The sequence below is a fragment of the Watersipora subatra genome, chromosome 4 (assembly GCF_963576615.1).
Source record: "Watersipora subatra chromosome 4, tzWatSuba1.1, whole genome shotgun sequence".
Classification (NCBI taxonomy): domain Eukaryota; kingdom Metazoa; phylum Bryozoa; class Gymnolaemata; order Cheilostomatida; family Watersiporidae; genus Watersipora; species Watersipora subatra.
In genome coordinates, this window is record NC_088711.1 from 45,752,937 (window position 1) to 45,765,992 (window position 13,056).

The 13,056-nt window shown below is 35.6% G+C and overlaps 1 protein-coding gene across 1 annotated transcript in view; it reads right to left on the reverse strand.

The window, feature by feature from the left end:
• LOC137392957 (interaptin-like) overlaps positions 1 to 13,051 on the reverse strand; it is a 50,198-nt gene extending 37,147 nt beyond the window's left edge. The window contains exons 1-5 of the mRNA XM_068079327.1: positions 12,999 to 13,051; positions 12,607 to 12,726; positions 7,792 to 7,909; positions 5,094 to 5,171; positions 4,131 to 4,245 (exon numbers count right to left, since the gene is read on the reverse strand). Of these exons, the coding sequence (XP_067935428.1) occupies positions 4,131 to 4,245; positions 5,094 to 5,171; positions 7,792 to 7,909; positions 12,607 to 12,726; positions 12,999 to 13,022 (455 nt within the window). The 5' untranslated portion in view covers positions 13,023 to 13,051. The remainder of the gene's footprint in view (positions 1 to 4,130; positions 4,246 to 5,093; positions 5,172 to 7,791; positions 7,910 to 12,606; positions 12,727 to 12,998) is intronic.
• Between the last annotated feature and the right edge of the window lie 5 nt (positions 13,052 to 13,056).

The window sequence follows — 13,056 nt, forward strand, 5'->3', positions numbered from 1 at the left end:
GAACAATCGTCCGGAACGTAACGTGTTCGTAGGTTGGGAACCGTCTGTATAAGTTTAAAAATGCTAAGTCTAAAAGAAGCAATGCCAAAGCTCTCGTCGAGACAAGAGACGTTCCAGAGAAGCAGGGACAGAAGCTGAGAAAAATAAACAATCTGCAAGCAACAGCCAGTCAGTGTAAAATGAGTGGCAGTATTTGAAGATTGAGCCATTGATTGAGATTGAGACATAGTGGAGTCGCAATTGTGGCTGCTTTAAAAAGTGGATCCATTTCTATTAGCTGATACCATTCACGCCAGAAGCCAAAGCGAAGGACATCAGTCGCATATACATGTTCATCTGAGGTGTTCAAGGTCATCAATGAAAACCGAGATCTTCCATGCGATCTCGGTTTTACCTATCTTATGAGGCCACTTATCTCCTCAAAGCACAGATATAAAAAATGTCAGTTGTGAAACCTCAACCAATCACGGTGGCAAAAATTTAACTGTGATGAACCCAGCAGCAGACTACTTTGCATACAGAAATAGTTTTGTAAATGGGGAGATAAACATCAATAGTAAAACGAAAATGTACAACAAAGGAAAATATAGATGGCGTAATCAATTATGAAAAATGATGAAAAACTGCATATCGTATTGGGAAAATAGCTGTTTATATGAAACGTATCTGGCCTCAGGTGAACATTGAACATTGAACAAACATTGGAGTGCACACTTTTACTTTGTTTGTAAATAAACACTTATTATTAAAGACGAACTAAAACACAGTTTCTTACTCCTAGTTTTGTAGATTTTATCAGAAAGTATCGGTATTTCTCCATCATTTGCGATTATTGTTGATGTTTGAGGTGATCCGACTGCCAGGATGTTTCAAGATTAAAACCGACGAAACTTGATCGCCGTTAAAACACTCGGAAGAAAATACGTGCCAAATGACGTCAATAGTTGCTAACGTTACTAAAGTTGATATTGTCTATTGCGTTCAAGTTGCAGCATTATGAGTCTCTATTCTGTTGGTCTCTTTGCAACTATAGACATCATACCCTAATACACTTATGTATTCGCGTAATCTAACTTTCGCATTTTCGTGGTGTCATCCTCTCGCGAAAATTTCATGAGCGAAACTAAACTATCCTAACGAACGAAAACGCGAAATTAAATAGTTCATTGATATCCACAATAAAATCTTCATATTAGAAATGCAGGCAATTTTCGCCTGTGGTTGGGCTCAATGGGAAATTTCTGGTAAACTCATTATAGCTAATACACCGACTGAGCAGCATGGCAGAGCAAATTAAGATTATATCAGTTTAGTCACCGAATTTGTAACTGATGAGGATGAAAGTCTGGTAGGTGAAGTCATAAAATTGAAGAATAATTATTGTAGTGATGAATTTTAAGACCAACCAAAAAAATATCAACCCTCACCAGGTCCAACCACATTATACAGTTTTGGTTGTGAACAGACACATTAAAGACAGTGCTGCTAATTTAATTATCTGTATAATCACGAAAATCTAAATATTGATTAGCTATAATGTCATCAACAACTAATTACCTGTTTTATGACTCGCGCGCGGTAGTTAATGAACTCGCAGAAAAATGTTCGTTCTTAGATTGGAAATTCTCAAACAAAAGTTTGAAATTGCTTCGTTGTTTTAGGCTGATTTTATAGCGAAATCTTCGGACAACACAGTAAATTTCATAAAACTCTTAAAGACCGTGGGTTATGTGGTCAACGAATAATAAAATCAGGTTACCACGCAATTGCTGAGGAAGTCCAAAAATGCGTTTATGGCCCCTAGAAAACGCATAAATGCGTTTATGGCAGCGAAAAGGTTATACAGTTTTGGTTGTGAAGTTGGTTGTTACCTATCTATTTTGTTCTTCTTGGGATTCGAGTGTGAAAGTCACGGCGGGAGGGACCTAGACGTCGTTGATAGTCCAAAAAACAAATGGCAGCAAGTGATCAAATTGAATTATCGATCTCACCCACACATTTCAACCTGCGGTTTACAAATACGAACTAGTCCCAAATTGAATTTTTTTTCTTATTAGCAAACTGGACCTGAGGAATGTAATCTGTTTTTTCCACTGCATTTATTTTCACATCACTATATTTCCGCACTCATCAGAGCCACGAGAATTAGTTGCAGCGAAATTTTACTCTCTGTGCTACTCACGAAACTCAATACTAGCGAAATAAAAGTGTCCTAGGGTAATCAAACTTTCGCTTGATTTGAGCATTTTAATCAGGATCAATCAAGTTTTATAAATTTTTATCGTGAAACATCTTGGCAATCATATCACATCAGACTTAAAAGACAATTGAATAAAATAGAAAGCTACTGATACTTTCTGATAAAATCTACTAAAAATTTTGTGCCAGTTCATCTTTAAATGAGCGCGTAGCAATGCAAATATTGGCTGCGACTGCAAGTGTAGCAGTGATGAGTAAATTGTGCAGGAACAGAAGCATGGAAAGGGAAGCTTCAGTCAAGCATAAAAGTGTCTATTTCATCGTCATCGTAATGCTGTCACTTTTAGCAGTGATATCTTATAACCTACCGTGAAAACTCGTTTAATTTTTAACCTTAGCTCGAAGGAGTACATATCATTGTATGATAAACATGACGAGCCTTTTATGTTTATCATACAATGATCTGTACTCCTTCGAGCTAAGGTTAAAAAATTAAACGAATTTTCACGGTAGGTTATAAGATATCAGTGATGAAAGTGACAGCATTACAAGGCCGATGAAATAGACACTTTTACTCTTTTATGCTAAATCAAATGTGACACACCCGTTACAACTGTAATTAACAGTACATCGAGCATTTACGTCAATCCTTCATTCACTAAGTAGGGTCGAACTATGGAGTTATGCGCATGCCGTGTTACCGTGTGATAAGTAATTCAATGGAAATTAGCATGTAGCATGTTGCGAATTAACGCCGGCGGTTTGATAAAAAGGTAAGAAACTCTATGCCGTAGGTCAATAATTAGCGAAGCAGTTTTGTCACGCTCAGCAGCATTCGAAACTGCTCAAACCGAAATAAAACCGATTGAAGTGTGAAAAAGTTTGAAATGGAATAGCTTGCTAAACTTTTGCTTCCACATCATCTGCAGGTGTCATCATTCACAAACATGAAACATTCAATAAAATTTGATTTTATTTTTGAAATTTGAGATTTTAATAAAATTTCGATTTGCGACTAACAAAACTCGCTTGACTAGCGGATTTTTGCTGTTTCCCATCTTGTAGGTGATGATAAACTTGCTAGTATCGTGGAAACATAGTGTGGGGGCGCTATGTAGAGCCCCCACACTATGTAACATAGTGTGGGGGCTCATCATTTACAGCAAATATCTGAAAGAGCTGCTCACTCATCGACTCATGTTTCTTAAGTAAATATATTAATGACTGAAAACAGTAACGATATAAATGAGATTGACAATTTGGTAAAAACAATAGTTATTAATCACTATTAGCCTAATTGTTATAAATACGTAATTAGTAATTAATATAATTATTAATAATTATTAATTTATGATTATTAATAAATAATAATTATATTAATTATTTATTAATATAATTAAGAATTATTATTAACTTATTTATAATAATTAATAATAATTCTTATTTATAATTATTTCAGCTCTCAGCAATTATGAATAACAATTACCGAGAGCTGAAATAATAATTACTCGGATTACTGAGAGCCGATAAACAGTGCATCAAATAAATAATACTGGTTGACGAGGCAAATAATCTTTTGGCAAGAGAATTATGAAAAGTCATATGAGCAGTTCATTTCTGCTGTTCAATGATTGGCTGATGTTTTAACCTCTATATCCATCTTACAATGGTGTCTCTGTTAACCCATAGATATACACAACTTCATGACCCCAAATATAACTAAGTTAGAAGTGAATTGAACCAATAGAACTTCAGCCTTTAGCATAGCTAAAGGCTGAAGTTCTATTGGTTTTCAATTGTGCAATTCTATCGCACAATTTGCCAGATGAATCATAAACTAGTAGTGAGACTACTAGGAGAAGAACTGGAGGATCAGACACACAACGGAAGGTGAAGGAAACGTGCAAGAAGTAAATTAGCCAACTACTCACTTCTCTGTCATGGAAAGCCTATAATCAAAACAAGCCCCTCCCAATAGCTCACTGCACCACCTTAACAGCAACTTTGTGCCGATTGAAGTTGTTCTCTGTTGCGATGCTGATTCTCCTGCAGGCATAAGAGACAACCGAGTGCACCAGATCTGGGAAGTCTAAGTCATACCACCACCATAGATACATAAGCCAAAAGAAGAATGAGCTATATGATTCTGTGTATACTAGTTAGCTAGAAGTAAACTCGCATATACAGTATATTTGAATAAAGTAATAAAGCCTGGCAAAGGTTGAAAAAATTGTAAAGTCAAAAATCATCATTCATTAATATTTTTTCTATGATTTAACTAACCGCACCTCTGTACCTAAATTATGATTTAGCAAGTTGGCTATGATTAGCAATCTAGACACTCTGAGCAGATAAATTCTATAAACCATTCCGGATACGCTATAATGTTAAGGTGAAAGAAGAGTTAATTTTTATTGAAAAGACAACTCTGCTTACAAAAATTTGAGCTTCACTGGGTCCAATGCTTGAAAGTTTAAATAATTAGAAGGGCCAAGAAGCACTTGAACATGTTTATTTTGTTTTTATAACATAAAATCAATTTTAGCCATCCTACTGTAAAACATCTCAACTTACATGCACTAGGTATGGGTGGCATGTTTTGTAGACAAAAGTTGTCTTTTATAGGAGAAGACAACTCCTGAGTAGAGACTCACTGCTATAAATTTGTATGTGTGTATGTAGAAAAGTTTGTTGATATATTTTCTTAAACATTAAAATAAAACCTCAACTCATAGCTGACCGAGCATATAGTGCATCAGAACTTTTAAATAAACCTGTATTGACCCGTGGGTCAAACCTTCGATCAAACGTAAGGAACTTGACAGTCTGACAAAGTGTGATAGCTAGTGGCAGAGAGAAGGGCATAAAGAAAGCTGCAATAGAAGAGAACATACCTCTCTGGTGTATACCGTAATTGAGAAGAAGCAACCAAACTAGCTCCAGTATTGCTGGGAAATCCCCATTAGCTATGTCTAAAAGTGAATAGCACATGCTGTTGGTTAGTCACCAGGTTGTGTGAGTCTACAGTCAGGAGTCGTCCGCCTTTTTAGTCCTAGACAACTACTAACAGTGGCGGTCATAATAACGGGGCCGCCTTGTAATTTCACAATAATTTTTTTAATAATTTATGGTATGAACTCCCTTTCACTATAATCTCAGACCGTACATATTATACATATATGGAAAGCACATTTTCTAGACATTCTGTCTACTACCAAAGGCGCACTCCAGTGCGTAATAAAATCTCTTTAATGGGCACCCATTATATCCTAACAGGTCAGTCTTGGCTTATGGTGTCATACCAAATACTAGGATGCTAGAAATAATCTAAACAAACTTAAAAACACCACCAGTTAACTTTTATAGAGCTATATTTAAAAATTATGTCAAATTAAGTTGCGTTCTCCACAATTTCAAACATTATTTGTTTGGGCTTTTGTACCGCTTCATGCCAAAAATCAAATCAATAAAGCAAATATCAGTTAGTTTTACATAATATTCTTATCCAGTACATTCTGAGCTTTCCATTGATGTGCATATTGTCATAACTCACATAACGTCTATGTAACAATATATGAATTAACAACAGAAAATGTGTTTATTACGAGTGTTACCATAAATAAGATCACCAATGTAGCAACAACAGCCAAAAATAAGTCGAGCTAAAAGAAGGCCAAGTGAGACCTTGAGATACTCGTGAAGCGATGGTGTGACCGTGTCAAAAATGCTTTACAATGATTCTATGTTCAAATTAAATATGAATGTTGCGCAATAGCCTATCTTAACAGTGCTCAATAGTGTTGTGTAGTCAACCAACTGCTATAGAGTGATATAAAAAACTCAAATTTAAGAGGTTAACTGACAGAATTTTAAAAACACATCTATTTGTAGCAATATTATCCTTATGTTTCGTTTATCATCAATTACTTTTTGTGAAAACCAAAGACCAGTTTTAGAGAAAAAACACTCGTTATGTAAGCCCCAAACTGTGACATCAAGAAATCATGTTAATCAGCAAAACATAGATGCACGATATACCTGTATAATCTTAATACTGACGATAAGCCGATATGTGAATGCGGAACAAAAGCACTTCTGTTGATTGACGTTCTTTAAATTTTTCCCATGTGCTCGCCAAGCTACACGTTTAGGTTACCGAACATGGCAGATAATTATAACACAAGGTTAAACTAGATTCCACAAATACCGAAAGTCTGCCCCAAATACGTCCAGCAATAATCTCTGAACAATAGTTATATAATAACAACAATTGGCTTGTCTGTCTCATCTTGTGGAGTATGCTAGCACGAAGTTCTTCCTTCACACAAATAGGAAACAATAAAGTTTCGGCAAAGGCTAGCTATTCTCAGAAGTCATATGTTTAAAACCTATCAGCCCGTACTCTGCTTTCATGTATAAGGCTTTCGAACAGACAATTCTTAGATAATATAGTTCAGGAGATGAACAATTTTAATATTATTGTATAAAACTGCAGTTGTTTCCAGTCGACATTTTGCAAAAGGCATAAATCTTTTGGTTCGTTCTCGTGACTCACAAATGTTGATAAAAACCTGGTACTTGATCCGAATTACACAAAAATATTATTTAAAACCCAATCTGTAATGTTTTTTGCTACTGTTAATGTAATAATATCGTACGCTGTCAGTAAACATAAAGTGTAACTCAAACAACTTCATTTTCAATTTATTAAAAAAGGTTTTGCTTATGCCTTTTCCATAAATCAAACAGTGCAATGCTAGTTTTGCTTTTGCAAGATTAGAATTGCTACCGTCTTTTGCATGTGAGACAGCAGTTTGCTGCAATGCAATAATTATAGCCTCAGGATCAATATTATTTGCAATAACAAAAGCTGTGTCCTTCCATCTGTCTTTCCGAAGCCACAGTTAAAGGTTGAGAAAAAGAATGCATTGTACTGAATTTGAACCTTCTACATCTGGCTAGATAGACCAACCCTCTAACATTTGTGCCAATCGACCACTTCCTGACAGTTTGGCATAATTGTGCACACAGTTATTCTCTGTGCTTTAACAGCACGCTTAATGATTCCTCATGACGCACCAGACTGCCAAGAGACTACTGTACTATGTATATATAGGGAACCAGAAACAATGTAGGCTAATATCTATTTATTTAGAAAAAGAGCAATGAGACATTAATATCATGTGGCAGCCTTGTTATGGAATGCATGTTCTGTAACGATAGCGCAACAACATTTAAAAATAGACTTTAAATGTCACTTTTGAAAATAAAAAAGCTTTAATAAGAAATGAATATTGGGGCTTGTAATAACAGCAGCAGCGCTGCTCTGCTGAACCAATCACTTGACAGGGTCAAGGTGAGATGGCGACAGAGAGCGCTGCCAGAGCGATTCCTACTGAGTGAATCAGTCAGCATAAGTAAATCATCACAAACCTTGATGCTGATGACAACAGGTACAACAGCTTGTAGTCTTTTCTCTCCAATTATAATTCCAGCAAATACAACCCACTCAACAACAGCCAGCCACAGCAGCCTATGACAATCTCAGATATTTCCACACACTCTTAATTCTCATAAAACGCCTTGTCTCACCCGATGGCTGGAGATTCGTTCGAACTCCGTCCGCTCGCAGCAGCCTCAGCAAGATTGCGATGCTTTCCAATTCATTCGTTTGAATAATTCCGTCGTAGAATTTTAAATCGGCTTCATCCTAAATATAAAACAAACAGTCGTATTGTATCAAGCATGCTATACAGAAGTCGGGTGGCTTGTGTTTACAAAACACTCTGAGTAAATAATCATGATTAAAGTGAACTAACAACGGTGCGATGTGTACTACAAAGGAGAGTGTTAGATACAATTGTATGTCTGATAATGAACAGTTTAAGGTAAGCTCTCCGTTGCTAGTCTCCTCGATATAATTAAGAACCCTTATTAATATTCAGCAAACAGGTAAACTGGGGTGCTGTCGACCAACTGGGGTGCTGTCGACACTGATGTCCAGAGTAGCATTAGAGAATGTCCAGCCTTATTGCCGAGATAAGCATAAAAAATAGTGCAAAAACAAAATACAGGCCAACAGGTAATAAAATAATATCACGTTATTATGGACGACCTTGAGGCTTGTGGCGTTACCAAAACAATGTGTCTAAGCATATTGATATTATCTAAAGATAAAAATTAAATCACTGAGATGAGAAATCGATCAAAAACTAAAATTGGGTGAATGAACCATGGCAATAAGGTTGATTCCAATCAACTATCAATTTAAACATATATATATAATTATGTATAACTATGTATATATTATTTATATACCAAATATAATTATATATAATTATAATATAATCTAATTATATAATATATATTATACATATTATATAATATACAAATATATATTATCAAATTGATTATAATTAAGCATTTTTCATTGTCTCAATTTGGCGAAGTAATAAATAATAATTTGTATCTTAAAGTAATCTTGTATGATGATCCCCAAAGATCTGTTGCCAACACCAAACCTACTTTAACCTTGAACCTCTGAATGAACTAGGTCAAAAAGATTTTTTAAAAGCGTGTGCTATATTGCACTTGATAAAACTGACCACCAACCCACTTGAAATTCCATAGATCAGAAATTGTTTACAAGCCTAAAAAGTATATGATGAAAACGCATAGCGTAAAAATATTAAATATGTAAATTCAAAGCTTTCAAAATCTGACACAAAAATAATTTCATAAGAAAAATCACAAATAATGAATCTTTACTATAATAAGAGCCGTGTCCGTCCGTCTAATTCTATGGATCAAGTCTAGAAAAAAGATTACAGCATATGGGATTCGAACTCATGACCCTCTGTTAGAGAGTCCAACAGTCTAACATTTGTTATCGAGCACCTTCCAGCAGTTTAGAATAATAGAATAACAGTGCAGATAGTTATTATTTGGGCTTTATATTCGCATTAGACTGCCAGGATAATAGTAATATTTAACATGAAAAAGCTCCAAAGACAGAGCTGTAACTTGGTGAGGTAGTGCCTTGATTAAGGTGCTGACTGTAGAAGTCAAAGTCCAAGCTGTGACTGTACTAACGCTGAACTACTGTATGTTATTATCTAAACAAAAGAGCAAACAGGTTCTATTTGAAAAGCAAGAGTTGAACTTGTCATGTAAACAACCTGCAGTGACTTGACATGGAATTAAAGCCCCTCCAACAACACTAGTGTAATATGATAACAATGAAAGGTCATGCCTGTGAGGTCTGCAGATTACTCCGACTTGTAGCATGACAGTAAAATAAACTTGAGTCATTTTTAGGTTTCTTTTTATTACCTCAACAGCAAGAGAGTAGATCAATGTCAAGTCGGTAGCGCATCAAGCTCAAACGAAGCAGGCGAATACTTGTAGGCTATAAGAGTTATTTTATCGCTTTTTTGATTACCTCAATGGCAAAAGAGTAGCTCAGTTTCATCAGAACTGCATGTGTGTTTGACAAAAATAATCCGTGAAATAGGAAGACCATATCATAGGGACCATATCACTACTACCAAATTAGATTACACTCAGTTATGCGCCGAAAACAACATCCTCTGCTGTTACATCAAGCAGCTCCTTAGGGCTATGGTTGCACAGAGGACACTCGCAGTCTATCGTCAGTGGCATATAAAGTAAGGTACACAACTCCTAACCTACCATTGGTATACTCATCATTCTATGCCTTTTCAATATTTTCATTGTTTGGTTTTATTTGTCTTGGAGAAGCTTTTTTTCAAAATTCTTGACTTCTGCCATTAAAGTTGATGCTGCACAGTGCTTAATGATATTATTTCTTCATCGCAAATCTTTCTATTATCACGTATTTTTAAAACTGACTTTGCTTTGAACATTGACTTGAAATATACAAGTGAAAACTTAGAAAACAACATCAATGGATAATCCACTCTATCAAGCAACCTATCACATAAAGTAATGCATTATGTCCACCAAAAAAGAAGTGACTATGTTTTGCTTGTTAATTATTCGAACTGCATCGATTAGCGAATATCTCTGTTTCACACCCCATGTTTCTTATCACTTAGCGAGATGAGTAAATAAAGGATTGTTTAAAATTTTCTTAACGAAACTGTGTCCAAGACGAAAGTGTCCTAAAAAAGTTAAATAATTCATTTTTAGTGAATAATTCACTGATTTGTTGCTTGACTAAATCATAACTGTATAAAGACAAACCAATTTTAAATAGATGTAATCTTTTAAAAACAAAGTCGTACTGCAAAGTAAAATGGTGAAGCTAAGGCTATTTAATCGCTGAGCCAAAAAGCTAAAGCTACGAAATCACTGAAACCGAAAGCTAAGGCTATGCAGTCACCCAGCCAGAAAGCTAAGACTATGCAGGCACCTAGCCAGAAAGCTAAGACTATGCAGTCACCAAGCCAGAAATATAAGGCTATGCAGGCACCAAGCCAAAAAGCTAAGGCTATGCAGGCACCCAGCCAGAAAGCTAAGGCTATGCAATCACTGAGCCAGAAAGCTAAGGCTATGCAACCACCGAGCCAGAAAGCTAAAGCTATGCAGACACCGAGCCAGTATGCCTCCTTAGGATAAGATTTGGTAACGCTCTGCCATTCATCTAGACTTTGCCCATATTTGATGAAATATGACTACCATTTATAAGCTCCTGGGGCTTATGGCATTACACGGCTTTAACAAACTAACTGCAAGACGCGTGACAATAAAAGATTTCTCTTCTATTCAAAAAGGCAATTAATTCACACCGGAATGAGCTTCAAGCAGAGTTGAAAAGGTGTCTGCGTTACTTGTTTGTTGGTTCATGTTTTCATCACTTTGTTTCACAGCTAAAAGTTAAGTTTGAAAGTATTAAACGAAACGCTATGAAGTTTGAACCAATAGGAGATGGTACGACAATGATTCAATCACACGACAGCAAGTGGACCAACGCGGCAAATGTTTATTCACAAATGCTAGCCAATGTATGATTAAAGAATAGACATAACCAAGAGAAGATTATGCTTTATCGTCTATGTGATCGGTTTACTAGATGAGAGAAAACTGTTTAGAGACAACGCTTCTATTGATTGTCTCTCCATAGGTGAGAGTTCGCTGAATACCTAAAATTCTAAGATGCTGTCAGCAGCGAGTGAAGCTAATATATCATTCAGCCCAACTCTTCAGAGATGCTCAGTCAAAAAACCTCATTGCCCAGTCGAACTATATTTTTTTACCAAACTCCTGAATTCTTTGGTATAACGCATCATTCAATATATACGTCATGACATTAGCCACTGGAGACAACACAATGTGTTATACCAATGCGTAAATAAGTTTTTTATTGCTTTTGTGTTCAATTCGCATTAAGCTCCATAAGCCACACCACTTGGAAGGTCTATTTAATGCTTTTAAGTGCTATTTTCTACTTAACCCCATTCAAAAATACCCAAACTTGAACCAGCTAAGAAAAACCAACTTAAAAAGTGACATCTCTTTTTAACGGCAGACGAAAATGGACAACAAATTCAATGAGAGTCATTTTTCAGCCTGCTTGACTGATTTCCATGTTTCTTGTAAGTCATCTCCCAATTGTTAAACTCAAGAAAATTTATTTACATCCAACACAATTAAATTGAAAATATTGACGAACTAAAATCACAAAAAAAGAAAAGACAATTCCCAAAAGTAAACAGCAAAACACATGACTGTTTACAAAAAACACACACTAACTTTTGTTAAATCTAAATAACAGGAGCCTAATAGAAAGATATTTTTTGAGCCTGAAATTACAAGTCTACAAGAAAACACAACTCTAAAGAAATCATTCAGCAAGAGAAGACAACTTCAAACAAATATCCCACTAAGAACAAAATAACATTCATGGTGATGTTATTATTGCACATGTGTTCCGCTAAATAAGCTGAAAAATCTTGTAAGGCAGAGCTAGCTGCTTGTTGAAGCAAAGTTTTGTCAATAGAGAAAGTAGAACAGATACGGTGCCTATGTAAGTCAACCAAATGAGTATGAACATTTAGTATAGACTAGTTAAAACTACAGCTCTACAATAAACAGTTGCTGTAGTGATTGATTGAAAGATAGCTTATTGATTGATTCTATTCACTGAATAAACAAAGATGATGTTCTAATGCACCATTTTAAAACCTAAAACGAAAAATCCAAATTGGTAAACCATCAAACAACCGTATTGTCAACCTTCTAAATCGCTATAATCTAGCTATGATCCACACACGCTCCTTAACCAAAATGCTGAATCGCCAATTGTCCAAATCAAAGAATTATTATTACACTAAATCTCTATAGCACTGCTATACAATCAAGTAAATAAGCTGTCATTTCAAACTATAGATGCTTTCAAGATTTGCTATGAATAGTAAGACTTACCTTCTCTAAGGTAAGTATCTGATAAAGCCGTAAGAGGAGACCCTGTGTGGACAGCTGACCGATGCTGCGTATCTCTATACCTTCCTCACAGAGTACAGAATTCACCCACTCCTTGTATATCTGTATGTAGAGGTGTGACAGAGCATGGAATCTCACACAAACAAATAAACTTGCGTGTTGCAGTATGGCACTGGCATTTTACGGAACGAAACTATTGAATGATGAGAATGTGAAAGGTGAGGTTGAATTGTGAGAAGACTACTGAAGGTGAGAAGGCAATTCTGTAAGATTGATTTACTTTGTCGCAAAACAGGTTTCAAACAGGGAAATACATAACTTATAAGATAGGGTTCTTTATGAGAATGACAAATAAAAATTACAGTTGGACTTACCACAACCACATTGTGAGGAGCCATAACTCCAAACCAAAGATCTATACTGAAGATAAGG